We start from the raw sequence: 19903 nt of genomic DNA, 5'->3' as shown, positions 1-19903 counted from the left end.
AAGCTGACATATCCTGCATTTATCCCAGAGAGGGGATTCAAGATGTGAAGCAGAGTTACAGCTGTAGCAGCTTTGCCTTCACTTTAGCCGCTGTGGAAGCAGAACATTCTTGTCTGTGGTGGTGATCGAGAGGATGCATTTTACCCATCTATTTTAAGCAACTCTTACAGCAGCTGCCAGCATAGCAGGAGCACATGTGCACTGTCTTGGAGCAGGGGAACTGAAGTCCAGGCAGAAGCAGTACCACCTGAGAAGTTTTACTAGGTAGCAGTTAAAAGGCAAAACCAAAAGTCCCAATTGAATGTCTTAGCCAGGAGGCAAGTCATTGTCTCCATTAATGGAGAACTCGAGCCACATGACCAGAAAAGGGAGCACCTTGACATGGTATTCAGAGAGATATGAATTGCACTGGGATGTCTGTCTGGCAGAGTGCTCGCTGGCAATACAAGAAGATGTACAGTCAGCAGACAGGGATGGCCGATTCGTCTTCTCTTCCAGAAGCCAATATCTTGCTATGGCAGTGATCTGGTGTCCTACCATCTGCGTGTGTGCCCTTGCAGAAGGTTTTGTTTGGGTAGGCACTCCTGAAGTAATCAGGTAGTTTTAAGGAGACTTGGGTGGAAAGTTAACAGCCATGGGGGCAGAGCCTCTTAATGCTACAGGGGACATTTAAGCCCAAGGGATTCATACATCTACATATATGAATATAAAACATGTCTTTTTTCCTCAGTACTAAGATAGCATAAGGCACCTTCTTAAAGTGCCTTCCTAGGCAGAGATTTAAGCCACATCAAAATGTGAGCCTAAGTCCAGGATATTGCCAGGGTAGAAAGCAGGAGCATAAACTGAGTCTAGTACAGTAAATATTGGTATTGAAGAAGATAACAGCAATAGCTTGTTCTCAGACAACTGTTCAAAACTAGGAGAAAATTCCAGGGAAACACCTAATTCTGAAATCATTTATTTCTCAACTGTAGCATAAAACAAACAAATGAACAAATGTATTGAAAACAACTGCTTCCATCTGAACTGCAGGTCAAAGTCAGCATGGAGGGAATTTCAAGTTATGCAAAACTCAAAACCTCTGCCCGTGTTTAAACACCACAGGTAGAAAAATATCCACTGTAGCTGTGAGCTTGCTTTACTCAGAAGCAACCTGGTCAGCTAGTCTAGAAATTACTTTGCAAATCCACAAAGTCCTTTGAAATAAAATCACTTTCAATCTTATAGTTGATTTCAGATCATCCTTGAGGCAGTGAGATAATACAGCTGGTAGACCTCTCCTCCTCTCATACAGACATGAAAGGGCTAAAAAGTTTTCAGAAAAGGGAAAATTAACTACAGCTGTTTCAGCCTCACCCAGAGGGGCACGCTGCTAGTTCCCACTGAGCTGGGCCAGACCCCTGGGCATGTTGTAACACATATTGTAACAAACAAGCTAAGCCTCTTTTAAAGATGATTTTGTTATTATGGACAGTCTCACAAGTGCAGAGCCAAAGATGTCTGCTTTCTATAGAGGCACTCAGAACAGAAATTTCCTGACTCTCTGGCTCTATCTCTCTGGGCATGCGCAATTACACTGATACATTATTTGAAACCGACCTGAGACTCAGCTTCCATTTCTCCCAGCTTCCCCCAACAGCAGGCTGCCCCAGCACTTCTCTTCTTCTAGCCAGAAACACTTGTAATTCCTGGCTTGAGTATGCTCATGACCAATTTATTCATATTATTCTTTTACCAATATTGTCCTTCACTTTAAGTAGCTCATCCTTCACTGAAGTGTTTACCTCTCTCATGTATTTAGAGAAAGCAGTTGTGTCCCTTCTTAACCTTTTTCCTCATGATTTTAATGCATCTCCATGTAATTATAAATTTACTTTTTCATGCTCTTTTTAATCTGTCACTGTGCAGCTTGGCTGACATGGAACAGGAACTGCTGATATTTAATTTAGATTGTGCACTGAGAAAAACACCAAGGAGAAAGTTGCAATTGTCACAAGAAAAGTGTTCTAAATATACAGAATGAAAAAATATTAAAAAGACTGTCTATTTCTAACAGGGACTGAGGTTTTTCTAGACACTCTCCAAAGTTTTATTCCCAGCTAAAACTGTGCACAGGAGGAGCTATGTTGATATGCTGGCAGTTACCAAAACCTCTGAATATTTTCTCATTCTCCTCATTTTTTTTGTTTGGGTTTTTTAAATAAAAAGACTTTCATTTAATGAAAAAATACATCTGAAGGAAACCGCAAAGAGAAATTGGTTCATTCACAAAGAACAAAACATTTCACTCAGTAAGAGCCATACATCGATTCAAGGAAGAGTGGCATGCATCCACTTAACCACAGCATAAATTAGATGGCTGTCACAGATTAAAAATACATCTGTTTTGATATGATGTCTTAGTCTCATGCAGTCTTTCAGGTTTGTGATGAGTCTTTCTCTTCTTGGTTGCTGAGAAAAGGCAAACTGTGTATTTAAAAGCTTTTCATGAAAAAAAACATGTTTTAGTAAAACCTTTACAAAACCCTCTTGCAAATTAAAATTTTAATTAATACTTGCATTTTCAAGGAATTTAATGCACACGTACACTTAAGACAGGCACTGGAACAGGGACAAACCAGGCAGTCCCACACAGTTTCTGCCCCTTCACTGGGCATGCAGAGTCTTACACTGCATGCAATAACATGGTGGGAGGAAGGCAAAATGAACAAGAAAGTTTCATTGCCAATATTAAGTCAAGTACAAACATTCAAGTCCATTACGTGCACAAGTTCAACTCTGGCAAGCTGCTGAAAGCAGAACAAGGAGTGACAGAAGGCAAAAGGAATGCTATTCCCTTCCCATGAAAAGAAGGGCAGTGCTCAGATGCCTGTGAGTCACATGCAACTGTGTCCTGCTCTTGGGGTAATGGAGCCACATACTGCTTCCTATGCAAAGGGAACTGGGAGAGACACCAGAGAGTAACTCACCTTCCCAAGCATGCCCAAGGTTCTCCCACAGACAAGGCCAGCAGCTGAGATTATTTCCCAGTTACCTTAAACCAAAGGTTCAAACTTCTTTTCTGCTGGTCAGCTTTGCCTGTGCTTACCAGGAAAAAGGAAGAGGTGGATCCAGGGACACAGAACCGTGGCACTCCAGCTGTCTGCCAGCCTAAGCACTGGCACACATATCTTTGCCATCCCTTTTCCTTTAATTGTTGTCTGTCTCCCTCTTCATTGCTCCTATTCTCTACAGAGACAAAGAGTTATCAAAACAGCTGCACCATTCCAGACTTAGGGTTTTTTATTTCTTTCCTTATTTTCTACAGAAGATAATTCACAGCTCTTTGAATCCTGAATTTCTGTTTGTGTTGCACGTTTGACATTCCTTCAAGGTCACTATCACTGCAAATAAGCCACAAGACTCAAATCATCCTGCAAAACCGTAAGTAGCTGCTAAGCAGCTTCATTCCTGTAGGTAACAAGAAATTCAAATTGTAAAAAGATGCACAAAGTTAGTGATTAAATTTATTGTTTGTACTAATGCATTGCTGCAGTGACATCATCCACCCAATTTGAAATCAACTCATTTAAAACTGTATGTGTGTAAAAAAACTAATAAATTCTTGAATTGCATACCATGATCAATTTGTCCCTAACAGAGAGACACAATTTGTTTGAAGTATTTTGTTTGCAATATGCACCATGATCTGTAGGAGTGTTAGGAAGATCACTAGTAACCTTTGCCATGTCTGTATCTGCAGCTGTTACCCTTTAGCAAACCACACTGACGATCTGCTCAGCAACCTGTAGAAATTCTCAGCAAAGCCTCACACCCTTTGAGACATGTCATCCAGCCACTAAAGCCAATCTGCAAGAAACAGAACTGCCTGTATCCAAGCTCTCACAATCAAGCTGTTGAGGGGAAAATAAGATGCCAACCAACATAGTTCTCAAAGCCATAACTTAGCAGATGCTTACAGTTCTGTGTAGCCTTGAGCGAGCACTTGATTTCAGCACATGCAATGACTATACAAAGGCAGTGCAGAGTTGCAAGTTCTCAAACAGGAGTACTCAAGGCTAAGGCAGAGTGTTCTCTGTCCCACCACTGAAAGAGGAGAGTCAGAGAACCTGGAAGAGCCACAGCATGCTACATCTCCAGCTATTGGAAGTGGGAGTATAAATCCTGCAGCTTTGAGGGACTAATATCCAATAGTCACCACTTTATGAACTATATCCATTTTCCAAGGGCCTGAAAAACTATGGATTCCCACCCTAGAAAATACTAGAACCTGTATCCGTCAGCCTCAGCACCAGCCTCTCTTTCCTTTGAGCACTATCATGTCAGGTTTGAAGAAGTGACCATGGTATTCAAGCAGAAGAGCATGCATTTTCATGCAGCTCTCTGACCTGAGACAAGCCAGTGGCCACACACTGGAGATCTGTCCCTTTCTTTATGCCAGCCTTTCCTGTTTACTAGCACTTCTTTTCCGGGCCTCTTCAACAATCTGGTGACCTTCAAAATCTGCTGGAGGATTTCTGTTCTCCATGCAGCTTCCAGAGAATTCATACTGCAATTTTCCATGCAAATATCTTCCTGCTGTTGGCCTTGGAGGTGCTCCAAAATGAGACAGTCATTCCTGTCCTCCACAAGGGCAGGGTGCCTCTCTTCCCTTAAGAATGGAGAACCTCTGCAGATATAAATTAGATCATTTGGAGCCCTGTACATTACTGCAGCACTAACAAACACAAGCAGTCCATTCACTCTCAACTTATCTCAGCAAGATTTCTAAACCCATGTGGTCTGCAAGTATTTGATTTCATAGCTTTCTCTTCACTTCTGATCGAAGCACGAAGCTCTCCCATGTATACCAGCATTCAAATATACCTGCCTTCTTTCATGGCTGTCCTTTTGCCAGCACATGAGCGAGTGAATAGGTCTCCACAGCTAACAGCTGAACTACAGTCTGAACTTCCCTGTCTCTGAGGACCAACACAAAGGCAAACCAGCAGCTTACATTTTCAGAGTCTCATTTCACCAGGAAGGTCTGAATAAGTGTAATGCATAATGCACTAGTCTCCTGCCCAGCTCTAAATCCACTGCTGCAGGTAGTGTTTTCTGTCAACACAGGACAACAAAACTCAGCATTGAAAAATGCTATTTGTGCCAAAAGTATGTAGCTGGCAAGAAACCATAATTTTTCTCTACTCTACCCCCCTTGAGAACCAACTTCAATTATGAAAGACACAAAAAAAAAAGCCAGAAATACTCAGGTGTACAACAACAGATGTCAAAATGAAAAGTATGCAGAATTTCCTTTGAAGTGAACAAAGAATCAAAGAGAAGCATCTTTTGTTCTGTCGTGAAGGAATCCTAGACAAACTCCTTAATGCATGTGAAACTTCCTTATTTCTTCCTCTCTCTCCTCTCCAAGAGGGAAAACTTCCTGCTTATCCATGCCATTCTATTTCAAGCAGGCTCCTGGCAAGCAGATGCTCAGCAGGAGAAATCTTAGCTAAGCTCTTTGTGGCTTACCTTTACAATCAGCAGGCTGAAGGTTGCTCATTTCCTCCAACAATACTAAATAAGCATACTGCTCTCAGCACCTGCTTACGAATAAGGCAAACATAAGTAAGATCCCAGCAGACACAAGTGAGAGTATTTGTAGGGTTCCAACAACAGGCCCAACAGAGGCAAACAAACATAAAATGAAGGTTTCTCAAGAAAGGCACAGGAAGAAAGGACCTGGCCAGTTTTCCTCCTTCTGGTTTGGATCATGGATGAAATAAATCAGCTGACCCTCAATGTAGTTGTTTCACTGGTATCATCTCCACGATCAACAGTTTGCTTCCTTGGAAGATATCTTGCTTCTTGGCTTTAATGGGAATTCCTGAAGAACAAACTAAGCACTATAGGCTTCCATTGGAAGATCTGGCATCAAATAAATTAACAAGGAAAATCCAAGGCTGATATAGATTAATCAGCCTTGAACAGCTATAGAACCTATGTTAGTTTTGTTTTTCTGGAAGCACTAAGACACCTCCATGGGATTTTCCTTTCTATCCTTGTCTTGGCAACAGATATCAAGACTGCACTCAATCCAATTTCTTGAAGAAAATAGCTTTGCCAGCAGCATGCATTAGGAAAAAAAAAAAAAAAGGCCTATAAAACCATTCCTTGTGAAAAATGTATCCATCAGACACCAACACTACCTCTTCATCTTCAAAATGTCATTAAAATGCATATACTCAAAGCATGAGACAAGGAAAAAGGGATCCAGAAGAACATCAAGAACACAACCATACTACAAACAGGCTGCAGAATTCATCTTATACTCTTACTCAAAAATTTATAGAATAGAATAGCCTAGAATAGTATAGTTCAGTGGAAGGGACCTACAATGATCATCTAGTCCAACTGCCTGACCACTTCAGGGCTGAACAAAAGCTAAAGCCTGTTACTAAGGGCATTGTCCAAACACCTCAAATACTGACATGGGTGGCATAGGGTATCAACCACCTCTCTACAAAGCCTGTTTCAGTGTTTGACTGCCCCCCCAGTAAAGAAGTCTGAACCTCCCCTAATGAAGCTTTGAGCCATTCCCATGCATCCTGTCACTGGACCCCAGGGTGACGGGATCAGCACCTCCCTCTCCACTTCCCCCCCTCAGGCAGCTGTAGGGAGCAATGGGGTTACCCTCAGCCTCCTTCTCTCCAAACTAGACAAACCAAGTCCTTTGCTGCTCCTCACAGGGCATGCCTTTCAGCCCTTCCACCAGCTTTGTTGCCCTCCTCTGGACGCATTCAAGTACCTTAACATCCTTTTTAAATTGTGGGGCCCAGAACTGCACAACATATAGGCAGATGTTATCTGAGAACAAAGGTAGCTAGGCTCCCAAGATCTACCACATGCTACAGGGGGCTGGAGACCTCTGTCTCATCTCAGATTCTTAAGTCTTTGTGATTTGGAAGCACCTGACTGCAAAATGAAAGACCTTACATGTCACAGGTTTCAAGGATTACAAGCTAAAGAGACCCCAGAAGTACACCAGTGCTATTTGTTGGCAGTGCAACTTGCTGTTCTGCATTACAGTTTCTGTACTGCTCCAGGACTTCACACATTAACATAACCAGAGGAGCACAGTCTAGCTGATGCATGAGGTCCCAGAACAGGAGAGAGGCTCAGCAGAGAACTGCAAATGTGAGAAACAAGAGGCTGAATTGGAGAAGGAAGAAGCAGAAAACACTGGTTATTTCACTGTCTGTTCCATCCTGGACAGGTCTGTATTTCCTCTAACTGCAATCAGTCTCACTGAATGCCCCAGGGAAAATCAAGGATGTAATCCTCACATCACAAGCAAGTAAAATGAAGCAAATGCAGCAGCAAAATACACACTCCGTAAGTCACACAGAAGGCCACTGCTAAGATGTTGTTAAACACTGGTACTGTTTCCATTCAGGCTTGTCTAGCATTCACACACACATCTTCACTAATGTAAGCTTAGCACAGGGGCTGCTTTTTCAGAGCTTACGGATAGTGACTTATATCCCGTTGTCTTCAGGAGGGTTTAAATCACTGCCTACCTTCAAGGACAAGGGGACTCCCTCTGGACTGTGTTTGTCATATACCTCACTGAACCAAAGCTGCCAGTAAGGGACATTAAGTAGGCAGTCCCCCCCTGCTGACATATTCCAGATGGCAATCTGGTTGCATTTGCCTTCTGCCTACAGTATTTCAAGAATACTTATGAACAAAAACAAGTCTCCGCTGAATCTTGACAGATAAAGAAGTGAATGCCAAGCAGCAGTCCTCACTCTAAGCTGCTGTCAATACAACAGAAAATCATGCCTGTAATATAGCACAGTGATTAACTATCCAGAAACTCTAACATACCCTTCCTCCTGATGGGGTTTGCATTGTGCAATGAGTTCAAGGGGTAGCAGAAAGAAGAAATTTAGACAGTACCATTCATATGCATAATTATTCATGATTATTTATATAATTATATATTATGATTATTTATGAAATTAATTACATGATTTATCCACAGGCTGATACTAGGAAAAGTCACTATTTAAGGCAGGCATCCCAGCTAGACATTTCTTCTATGCATGGTAATAAAAGAAGCACATCAAAAGGGGCTTGCACAACACCATGTAGTACAGAATCAGAGCTATTGTGTGTTCTGTATATCCATAACTTCACAGCATTTTGGCCTGCACAATGCTAGTTTCTGCTGTAAGAAATCTGTCTCTTCAACCACATCATGATCCCACCTCAGACAAATCCCTTGCACCTTCCCATGGGCTTTCTCCTTCTCCTTTTCCGTATGAAAATGGCTAAGACCCTTGGGCCCTCAAGTATCCCAGTAACAGGATGACAGCCAGCAGAACTTTTGTACCATTCAAAAAATCCCAAGCAGACAGCAGAATTAATTCAGAGGTGTTCTGAGAAAAGCCACATTAAACTAAAATAATGAAAACCACAAGAAAATCTCCCTGAAAGTAGGAATAATTTAAAAGCTTACTAGCAGATCACACCTTGCATCCTAGCCAAAGCAAGCCTGTCACCCACCAGAACTTTAATGCTTTACTCAGTTTGGGCATTTGCCTTTGGATGTCAGAACTGGCAGACAAAAAAGGGTTCTGGCTCCATAATTAAGGAAACAAACTGTAACCTTTAGTCCTTGGTTTGCTGCGCCAGTGTGGCCAGATGGCATGCTTGCATCAGCTTGAGCTTTAGCTCCAGTGGGAAACAAGTATCCAAAACCACCTTTACTTTCCATGTTATATTTGCTCTGAGATATCTTGTTTATCCTCTTTGAAACTATTTCTGATTTAAAAATAAGTCTCCATGAATTAACATTTCCTGGATTTTATCACTCTGCAGTGATTTCTTTATTGAGTAAGCGAGCAAGTTCCAGACACATTAAGTCATCTGGGAGAAGAGCTGGTGACCTGGGCAGCATCTTGATAGATATCACCAGAAGATGCTTCTTGAATTTGCCTTCTCATCAACTGCTGTTATAACGCAAACCCTGACCCTGGCATGCAACGTTATGTTAGAATGAAAGTCTGCCCAGAGTGAATGCTGTTAAGTATCAGCAGACAGTTTCCAACTCAGGTTAGTCACTAAGCTGCAAGAAAAGGCATGCATCTCAACTGTTACTCCTCTGCTGCAACCTTCCTCCCCCTGCCTCTAACTGCAGTCTCTAAGCAGTTATTTCCCTTTAGTGGATTCAGTGATCTCCAGCTGCAGTGGCTGTATTTCCAGTTTGCAGGTAAACTTTCTCATTTCTGTGCAAGCAACCTTATATCACTGTAGCAAACTGCAAAACCTGCTCTTCTCAAATCTATTTGTCCTTCAGAAGAGGCACTGAAGAGTAACACTACTACCATAAAGAATGTTAGCTTCTCACATAGTTATCTTCATATCTTGCTATTTTGTGCAATCAAATTAGACTCTTTCTTCTTTAGTTCAATCTTCCCATTCCGAACAGCCCAACTAAAACTTGGGTTGCTTTTTCTGTTCTTAACTGTGAGAATTTTTCTCCGTTGGTGAAAAAAAGAGACACACACACAAGAGTTCCTTTGCTTTCAGAGACGAAAATCACATTTCCATGCCATGGGAGGGAGTCCTGCAGTAAATGCTGAAGCCGCATAAGACACCAATAACACTATGCATGAAACATTCTTACATTCCCATGATTCTACAGTTTCATCAAAGGAAAATGAACACATAAGATAATAGTACAAAAGAGAATGAGCAGAACCACCTCACTGACTTCTTCTGATGACAACTATTCCAGTTCCCAATAGTAGGCAGCATTCAGTATAGTCTCAGTGACAGCCTTGTTTTGACTGAATGTTCAGGTCAAGCAGCCCAGAAAGGCAGCACAACTGTGGCAGAACGAACGAATCTCATTCCCAAATACTTTTGTACTGTTTTCAATTTCTCCCCCTCACACCACTGCCTTTTCTATTTGCCACCATTAAAACAATTCATCACACATGGAAGGAAATGTATTGAAACCATGTAAGAAGTTGCCATCATATCCTGGGGAGCGGGGGGAAGGATTCTTTATTACTGTTTCCCTGCATATTGCAGCAATATTCATATTAAAAATAACTCTCCAAATACCAGATACAAACATTTCTGCACTGGCTGGTTTTTAGTAAAGGTCGGGCCAGCATTTGGGGGAAGGATGAAAAGGGGGCTCATACACATACACAAAATGCTACTCTTTCTTTGTGTTTGCTCCAGCTAAACCTGTCTGCAGCCTTTGTAATAACTGCCTCAGTAGCATTGCAATAAGTAAAGCAAAGACCTGTGCACTGTACAGCAGGATGTGCAGCCAGCTGGTAGGGTGCAAGATTAGGTATAACCCAGGGCCTGCACACTTTGAGTGGGAGGTCTCTCCCCTGACACGGGGCTTTGGTCTCTGCTTGATGCTGCCCTCTCCCGCTCAGATTCTTCAAAACACTTGGCTCTGGGATCATGAGCCAGTGAACAGATGTGCTCTTCCACGTTCCCAAACAGCTCTTCCAGCTACAGACCCTACCAGAGCCTCATAGCAGTCCATGCCCTCTCTTGCCAGGTGCACAGGGGAGGGAGGGCTGCAAGACTCTTCACGTGCCAATCACACTTACCTCCTAGAGCTTGTTTCATAACAAAATCCATGGTGATGGCTTAGGGGTGCTGCCCACCTTCACACCTCACATGCACCGAGACCAGGAATCCTTGGAGTGCAGCCTGCAAAGAAGCACAGTCAAAAGAGGAATGGTGCCTCCAGGAGCAGAAAAGGCTGCTGCCCGGTCTCGGCTCTCTCTCCAGCAGCTTTCCTCCCCTTGTCTGAGGGCAGGCAAGTTTCCCACCCCCCATCCCTGCCAGGACAAGGCACCTGGGGAGCAGAACTGTATGCTGGTGAACAGGGAACGGGCGGGAGGAGGAGGAGGTAAGGGGACACGGTGGTTCCCCCCGGGCAGGGCAGGTGGCCGGGAGTGAGCCTGGGGGAGCAGTGAGGTGCTTCTCCCGGCTTGTCTCCTGCAGGCGGGCAGGAAGGCGTTAAACCTTTGAACTTTCTCGTTTCCCCGCCTGCCTCTCGCCCTCTCGGTTTTCGGAGAGCTAGCTCCGGAGCGGCAGCTCCGCTGGGGACAGCTGAGGGGGCATTTGAAGGTGAAGCGCTCCGCAAGTGCCCGTGCGGGCAAGCGGGGGAAGCCGGGAGACTCGGGTGCGGATGCAGCCGGGGCGGCTGGATGGAGAGCACGGATGCGCGACCAGCTCCCCCAGCCAGCCCCGCGGAACCCTCACCCGGGGAGCCCTCAGCGCAATGCCGGAGGGGGCTGCGCCTCCTCAGGAAAACCCGGGATGGCTCAAGGTTGAGACCGGGCGGCCCCAGGTGCAGACCCGCAGCCCCGCCGCGCAGGCTGCTGGTTCCCTCTGCTGGCCCCGGCCGCGGGGAGCGGCGGCTCGGCTCCGGGGCAGGCTGCCGCCCTCCGCCCGGTACCGGCTCTCGTACAGGATCACGGCCGTGCCGCGGGGCTGCGCGGCCCGCCAGCACCCGGAGGACGAGGGCGTCCTCCGTCCCTGAATGCCCGCACGCCGCCGCCCCGCCGCAAGCCGGCCGGCTCGGCCCGGCCCGCCCGCCCCGGCGCCGGTACCTCGCTCGGCGGCGGGCGCGGTGCTGAGCTGAGCCGGTCTGTGCTGTGCCGGGCCGGCGGCAGGTGGCTGCGGCTGCTCCGCTCCTCCCCGCTCCGCACAGCTCCTAGAGGCTCCGGCCGGCGCCCATGTGCCCGAGGGCTGCCGGGGAAGTTGCAGGTACGGGGTGGGAGAGAGAGAATTTGTCCAGAGCTTCTCCCTACTTTTCCCCCGCGCCCCTCTTTTTATCACAGGATTTCCGGACCATCCCACCAACACGGTCCCTCCTTCCTCCTCCCCTCGTTGCGGGAGCTAGGCTCTCTCCCTCCCCCTGCCTCCGGCTCCCCCGCCCCTTCCCTGCGCCGCCCTCGCCCCCCGATGCTCGCCACGGAGGAGGCCCCCTGCGGTCCCCAGCCCCTCGGATGGGTGCGTGTATTTTGCGTGCACGTCCCCCACCCCATCCCCAGCCGTCTGCAGCAGCCAGGTGTCCTTGCGCTTTGCCTGGGGGAAGGAGGGGAGTCTGTCAGCCCTCTGTTGCATTTTGCAACTGCTTCCATGCATCTCCTCAGGAGTCAGTGTGTGCGTGTGCCAGGGGGAATCTCTGCAAATACGGCTTCCTGAAAAGGGGGGAGGGTGGGAGAGCTATCCGCGTCCTCTGTTCTGGTCCTTCCCGCAGATCCCCTCTCATCCCCTAGGTCCTGGCAGGAGTTGGAGAGGCATATGAAGAAGGTAGGAAGGGAACAGCCTTCTCTTCCCTCCTCCTTTGCCTCGGATTTTAACTGTGGCCGGAGAAGGATCGCCAGCTGTTCGGCTATCGGATCGCTATCCAGCGGTGTTTCAGCACAGGAGGAGGCGGGAAGAGGGGGGTGGGGGGTGGGTGGGGGGGCGAAGGGGAAAGTGCCCTCCCTGCCATTGCCCGTTGAAAGGCGCGCGTGCAGCGTTCCGGTGTCCAGCCGGGATTCGGGACGGCGTCTGCAGGGGAGGGGGAGGGAGCCACGCGCGGTGCGAGCGCTCCGTGGCAAAGCGGAACAGAACCCCTGACGGCACCGGCACTTGGCACCCGGCTCGGGGGTGCCGGCAGCACTGGAGGCTTCGTGGGGAAGGGACCGGCTGTGACTGCTGATCCGCCCTTCTGTCGCCAGCGAATGAGGTGGGACAGCAGCCCGCAAAGCAACAGATACGGGGCTAAAAGGAGGGGGGAGGGAGGAGGGGAATCGTGCCGGCAGAAGTGGCTGCCCCGGGGGTGGGGCAGCGGCGGCGCTGGCATCCCGGGGTGGCGCCGGCACGACCCGCTGGGCCACCTCGGCTGATGGCGTCGCGGGGAGGGTCCTGCAGCTCCAGCAGGCGCGGCGGGCTCGAACCAGCCCCTCCCGGGCAGCGATGCCGGCCACCGCGCCCGGGCAGCCTGCGGAGCCCTCGGGTGCCAGCTCAGATGCGGGAGGGCATGTTTCTGTGCTCAGGACAGTGAGCGTCCACCCGGGTTTGCCTCGGTGCCCCGTGCTAGTCACTGTCTAAGAGGCAGTTGGGCAATGCTCTTAATAACATGCTTTTCAGCCCGGAGGTGGTCAGGCAGTTGGACTAGATGATCATTGTGGGTCCTTTCCACTGTTCTGTTCGGTTCGGTTCTGTTCCATCTCATCTCATCTCATCTCATCTCATCTCATCTCACCTCATCTCATCTCATCTCACCTCATCTCATCTCATCTCATCTCATCTACATCATCTCATCTCATCTCATCTACATCATCTCATCTCATCTCATCTACATCATCTCATCTCATCCCATTCTATTCTATTCTATTCTATTCTATTCTATTCTGTTCTATTCTGTTCTATTCTATTCTATTCTATTCTATTCTATTCTATTCTATTCTATTCTATTCTATTCTATTCAGCTCCCAGAACACCTCTTTTCCAATATACACTAGTATCAGCCTAAGAAGCTCAGCTGGGTAGGCATGTGCTGCATTTTTACAAACTTCAGAAAGGAAAAAATAATGTCTAGAAGGGATGGGGAACTCTTTTATTTTAAGCCTTGACTCACGCCCAGCATTTCTAATCCAAAGGGCATACTGGTAGCTTTTTGATTCTCTTACTTGCATACATACCATAGCAGTAGCTCAGCATAGATGGCTGTGCCCAAGAAATTGAAGCTTGCTGGAATTGTGCGCCCAGGTTCTTGTGCAATTAATACACCATTTCCAGGTCTGTGTTCCTTCCCCAAGTGCACATATAATTTTGAGCAGGACTTGTAGTTTGAGTCTGTTATACAGCACCTCACATTCTTTCTTCATTGTGTGATTGCTCCTGGGGAGGATGGCATTGTGCCAGCTCCATGCTACTAAACCTCCAGGTGCACACCTTGCTCTTATATCCTGGAGTCTGGGAAAGAACAACTCAAATGCCCTCAAACACAAGGATCGGAGAGTTGTGGGCTAGTAGTTAAAACACCTAAATGCCTAAGACCAGGTTTTTCCTTCCTGCTTTAGGGATCCTAGAGAATGCTATGTCAAGGAACTCCTGTAGCAGTCAAAGGTCAGCACAGCCATGTGGGATTGCTGAGAAATGTAATCATTCCTCTCCATAAGCTACTTACAAGCTTTTCAATGGCAAATGTCCTCCCTTTTGTGCAGGGAATAAAGCAATGTCATCCACAGGGCTTTCACAAGCAAGGCAAAACAATAAGTTTATCAAGAAGACCCTGAGAGATCCTTGAGCTTCTCATTGACCTGTTTAGAGCTGCTGGTCAGTCCTCAGAGCCAGCTGACTCTCCAAAGGTCATGTAACCATGGTTCTGTCCCCAAACTACTTCCACTTTTTTCAGATTATACAACTGCTTCAGAAAATCAAGATGCATGAGGCAGTGAAACATGACCCCATGTAGTGTTTTGACTCTGGGTGGATGCCAGGTGCCCACCAAAGCCATTCCATCACTCTCCTCCTCAACTGGAGAGGGCAGAGAAAATCTAACAAAAGGCTCATGGGTTGAAACACAGACAGGGAGATCACTCAGCAGTTACCATCACAGGCAAAACAGACTCAACTTGGGCAAAATTAGTTTAATTTATTACCATTCCAATCAGAAAAAACACCCTCACCCCTCCCTTCTTCACAGGCTTAATTCCTGATTTCTCTCCCTCCTCCCCCCAAGCAATGCAGGTGAATGGGGAATGGGGATTACAGTCAGTTCATCACACGTTGTTTCTGCTGCTCCTTTCTCCTCACGCTCTTCCCCTGTTCCAGCGTGGGTTCCCTCTCATGGGACACAGTTCTCCACGAACTTCTCCAACACAAGTCCTTCCCTTGTGCTGCAGTTTTTCAGACACTGCTCCAGCATGGGTCCCTCCCATGGGATGCAGTCCTTCAGTGTGGGTCCCACATGGGGTCGAGTCCAGCCAGCAAAGTCCACCTTCAGTGTTGGCTTCCACAGGTCACAGCCTCCTTCAGGCATCTACCTGTTCCAGCGTGGGTGTCCTCCATGGGCTGCAGGTGGATATCTGCTCCAGCATGGACCTCCATGGGCTTCAGGTGGATATCTGCTCCACTGTTAACCTCCATGAGCTGCAGGGGGGCAGCTTGCCTCACCATCGTCTTCACCACAGGTTGCAAGAGAATCTCTGCTCTGGCACCTGGAACACCTCCTCTTCCTCCTTCTTCATTGACGTTGTGTCTGCAGAGTTGTTGTTCTCACATTGTCTCACTCCTCTGTCCTGATGATGCAAATTCCCACCCCACCCCACCCCCCTTTTTTTTAATATGCTATCACAGAGGTGCCATTACCTTCGTTGGTTATTTCAGCCTTGGCCAGCAGCAGGTCTGTCTTGAGGCCGGCTGGCATTGGCTCCACTGGACATGGGGAATGCTTCTGACATCTTATAGAAACCACCGCTGTAGCCCCCTCACTACAAAAACCTAGGGTACCTCCTGTCTAGGCCACACTGGTACTGACATCAGTTAGGAAAGATCCCACCAGTACTCTCCTCACCACACAGATTTCAGGCATAGTGGCAAGAAAGGGCACGGTCAGAACAAGGTGATGTAATCTATAGACCTGTGTCTAATCACAGTCTCAGAAAGGTTTCTAGAGAAGGATTTTACCTTGGGAATTGAACAGAGGGATTCTGACACAACCTTTCCTCAATTTGCTGAAGAATCCAACTGACAGATGGACTCACAGGGATCTGTTACGTGATTTACATATGTGATTATGTTATGTGAACCTGGACAGTTATGAGATACATAACTCCTGCTACAAGAGAAATAGCTTGCCCAGTCATGGCAATGATATGAGCAATGCTTCATGGGTTTTCTTTCTGATGGCATATAACAATGTATTATGTTTGGAATATTTATGAATATTAATCTGGCAGTAATGCAATTTAATGGCCTATTTACTGGACAGCAACAAATCTCAGTAACAGCAATGTTTCCTCATGCAGCTAAGAGATGGACATGGGTACGTCCATGCAGAATCCACCCCAGCATGACAGACAGCAGAGCACTGCCGCACACACGGAGGCCACTGCCAGCACCTCCAAAACCTCCCAGAAGACCAGAGACAGTTCTTGGTCTGATTTGCACTGTGTGACTGAGATACAACTGCTCCTGATTGTGGGAACAGGCTTATTCTTCCTTTACAGAACTAGGACAGGAATCCACTCTGTGACCTTGCTTGCTGGAGATGAAGAGTACAGAAAACTCAGAGCAAGGAGCTCCTCCATGGGGCTTTGTCCACGGAACTCAGACTCTTTGCCAGCAGCTGGGAATCTGTGCATTACTGATGTCTGTGGAGGAAGATGGAAAAAGCCAATAATTGGTTTGGGTCATGTTTTCCATAGAAAAATGAATATTCAGGTCCCCAAAAAGAAAGAGAAGAGGGGAAAAAATACCAAATGAGTCAAGATGTTTCATTTCAACATCTTTAAATGCAATATTTGATTATTCAATTCCATATGGTGTTTGACTGCTAAACTGAAATCAATGCCATGTAAAAACAGTACTAATAAGAAAGCTCTCAAACCAAGTATGAAGGTTACAGAAATACTTAAGCCACTGCCCAAAATAAACCAACTTTGTCTCTTTTTCCCTTCCCCCCACTTCCCCCCACCCCCCACCCCCACCTTATTATTAACTCACACTGATGTAACTGCAGCACTGTTTAGTGCACTGCAGGCAGAACCTGGACAGCAGCAGATGATTAGCTTTTAATCAATACAGCTACGGAGACAGAGGAGTCAGACACTTGCTAAAGGTAGTTTGTGGACAGCAGATGCAGCCCCTCCAGTGATTTAGCTCATTGAACACAAACCTACTACATGTAGCTGGGTTTTTTGTTTGTTTGTTTGTTTGGTGTTTGGGTTTTGGCTTGTTTTGTTTTGTTTTGTTTTTCTCCAAAAGTACTGCTTTGTTTCTTGTTCTTCCACTCAGAGCAGGTTTTAAGTAAGCTCTTTATTTTCTAACCAAAGAGAAAAAATATAGATACATTCTTTTAAAGAAGTGGATCTTTCCCTTAAGCCAAAACTGTGAAAGACTTTTCAACCATTTCTGCTAGCTCTGAAGAAAAAGTCACTTCAGAGTTCTGGAAAATGACCTTTTTATGGAACATTTGCTGCAGCTATATCACAAGATCAGATTTTAGCTGCCTGTGCTTATAAATCCTGAAACAAACATGTACTGATTGCCCTTTCTCCATGACATGCAGAAGCAGGTATGCATATTATATTTTCCTCTCTGTGAGCACAGGTGTACAAGTCTGGTTTATGAGCAAGCTCCTTGGTGGCCTGCTGTTTACAGCTTCTAGCTCCTAAGCTGGTGGTTTCTTTCTTGTACCCTCCTTGTTCTACCCATCTGGTCCCTGTAGCTCTATCCCTTTCTCTGTTTTCTGTTCTCTGAACAAGCTCTTGCCTTCGCAGACAGAGTCCCATCTCAGCAGGTCTCTGACTCCTGTGGATAGATAGGCATGATGTGGTAAAGATCTGTAGCTCTTATCTCCAGGATTTACTTTTTCTACATTATAAGACTTCTTTGGCAGGTGGAAATTGTCCACACAGGTCAGAACCCTTCTGTATCACTTGGGTCATGAAATCATCATGTGTCCATCAAAAACATATCAAACTTTTGTTATGAGATTACTATTTCAATTATTTTTGACATTAATTTTTCAATCAGTAAATAAGCCATCCAAATTGCTGCATTATATGGAAATGTGTCAGTTCGTACAGAGGTTTAAAGGCAAGCAAGCGAAAGAAAATATTTTTATTTTCTTATATTTGATGTTGTTAAGGCATTCTTCTTTGATACGGCAAAAATGCTGCACTTTGGCAGCATTTTGTCTTGACCCTTTTCTTCCAGCAATACACGTCTGTATCAAAACTAAACACATAATCATATCAGAGTACCTCTTTCAGATTTTCCATGTCATGGAGGCAAAGAAAAGGGTCACAATTTTCTTCTTTGTTGCGATTCAGAGTGGAAGCAAGATTCAAAATTTTTAACATACTTTAGAACAGAATTTCCATTTTCCCAACTAGTTCCATGCCTTTCCTTCTTTCATTACTCTGCTTCTTGGCAAAGAAAGGGAACAGAGGAAAACAACATACTCAGCTGAGATGCTAGCTTCGTATTAGATGCTATGGCCTGTATTTCTTTTCCTGTGCAAGAAGGTAAAGTCCCAAGTTCTGAACTCAACTTAGCAGGGAGCTATTCACCCCAGTAGTCATAATTTCCCAGCCATAACAAACAACTTAATCATTTATTCTTCTTAACTTTCCATCAGGCATGAGGTCAGCGTGTGCATGTCTCTTCAGATACTTCAGATAGTTGCAGAGCAATTTCTTTTAGGTGTGACATGCAACACTAGCAAATTAAGCTGTTATGGTACTATGTTTTTACACTCAGATGTCTCCAAAGAGACCATAATAGTTAGATGCAATCCAACAGTTCAGGAACGCTCATCCTTTTCTATTTCAGTCTTGAATTTGCCTTCCATTGCCTCCCTTTGATAAGGAACCTAAGCATGTGATGAATTAATTTTCTAGGTAGAGGGAAATTGTTGAATCATGATGAGGGAAATAGCAGTACCTGGAAATAACAAATCTATGTAATCCACAAAATATAAGCATACATTTCACCTTAGAATGAGGGGGGGTGGGGGGAGTGTCCCCCTCAGTGGAACTGTGAAAAGGAATTTGTAAAGTCATATAAATAAATAAATATGTCCAGCCAACTCATTTCCTGCCTTTATTGGCATGATGTTTCTTGCACTGGTCCATTCACTGTCAAGTAACCTAACAGCACCACAGGTTTGTGGAAACAAGGTTACATGTATGTAGCCATGTTGGGGATGCTATCCCTTCGGGTTGCACAATCAAACACAATGTTGACTACACAATGAAGAAACCCGTCCGCAAGGGCAGCCACAGCCTGTTCTTCCATCAGCTGCTCTCCAAGAGGCTCCAAGAGGTTCCACTGTCATCCCTCTTCCTGCTTCATCCTTGTCTTGCCAGTTGATCATCTATGTCATAGTCCTTATAATGATTTTTTCCCTTTTGATATTTTTTTAAAGCTTCCTCTCTTCAGGAAGTGCCACACACTTCTGACAATATTGTAAGTCTGCATTTCATTTCTCTTGCTCTGAAAGTACCCACATGTGTACTAATCCATGCAAAAGGAGCTAAAATGTTGCGTCTCTTCTTGATTTGTCTTTCACAGCTTGTTTTTTACACCACATCTCCCACTGTCCTCTTGGGTTATAACAAGTAGTATGTCAGACCCCAGGGATTTATTCTGATCCTGTAGTAACTTTTATAACTAAAACTGATTTTTTAAAAAAAGAGCTTAACTTTTTATTCTTTCCATTCCCACATCCTCCTCATGCACTGGGCATGCAAGTGAAACCCTTGACAAGAAAGAAATACTAGCTATGCTATACAATATTAGTGTCTGTGGAACACATCAACTGTGATCCTATTAAACAGTCACAAAATGGATGGCTGACTACTGGCTGACAGAAATGAGACTTCAGTAGCCATAAGAAAGTTCTTAAATCTAAATGAGATGAGTATTAGACAAGAATGGCCCAAACACGGATTCCAATTTAAGCTAAAGCACTAGAGGAGTTTGACTTAAAGCACCTCTTTAAGCTACACCGAAATAACTGAACTTAAGCAGATACCTCCATTACTGCGTGTGTGTAGGTGCTTCGCTGAATCCAAATTAGCTCCTCTAGGCCCGAACATCTCAAATTACAAATTTATCTGAATACAAATTATATGGTTTGGAAACA

General features: G+C 45.5%; 1 protein-coding gene across 2 annotated transcripts in view; it reads right to left on the bottom strand.

The window, feature by feature from the left end:
• CPLX1 (complexin 1) overlaps window positions 1-11885 on the bottom strand; it is a 115486-nt gene extending 103601 nt beyond the window's left edge. For both annotated transcript variants that reach the window (XR_008744886.1, XM_055791504.1), the window contains exons 1-2: window positions 11643-11885; window positions 10632-10734 (exon numbers count right to left, since the gene is read on the bottom strand). Coding sequence is in view for 1 of the 2 variants with exons in the window: in XM_055791504.1 (XP_055647479.1) it covers window positions 10632-10662 (31 nt within the window). In the remaining variant the exon portion in view is untranslated. The remainder of the gene's footprint in view (window positions 1-10631; window positions 10735-11642) is intronic.
• Window positions 11886-19903: the final 8018 nt, after the last annotated feature.

The sequence above is a fragment of the Falco peregrinus genome, chromosome Z, assembly GCF_023634155.1.
Source record: "Falco peregrinus isolate bFalPer1 chromosome Z, bFalPer1.pri, whole genome shotgun sequence".
Taxonomy (NCBI): Eukaryota; Metazoa; Chordata; class Aves; order Falconiformes; family Falconidae; genus Falco; species Falco peregrinus.
This window is presented reverse-complemented; position numbering and strand designations above follow the sequence as displayed.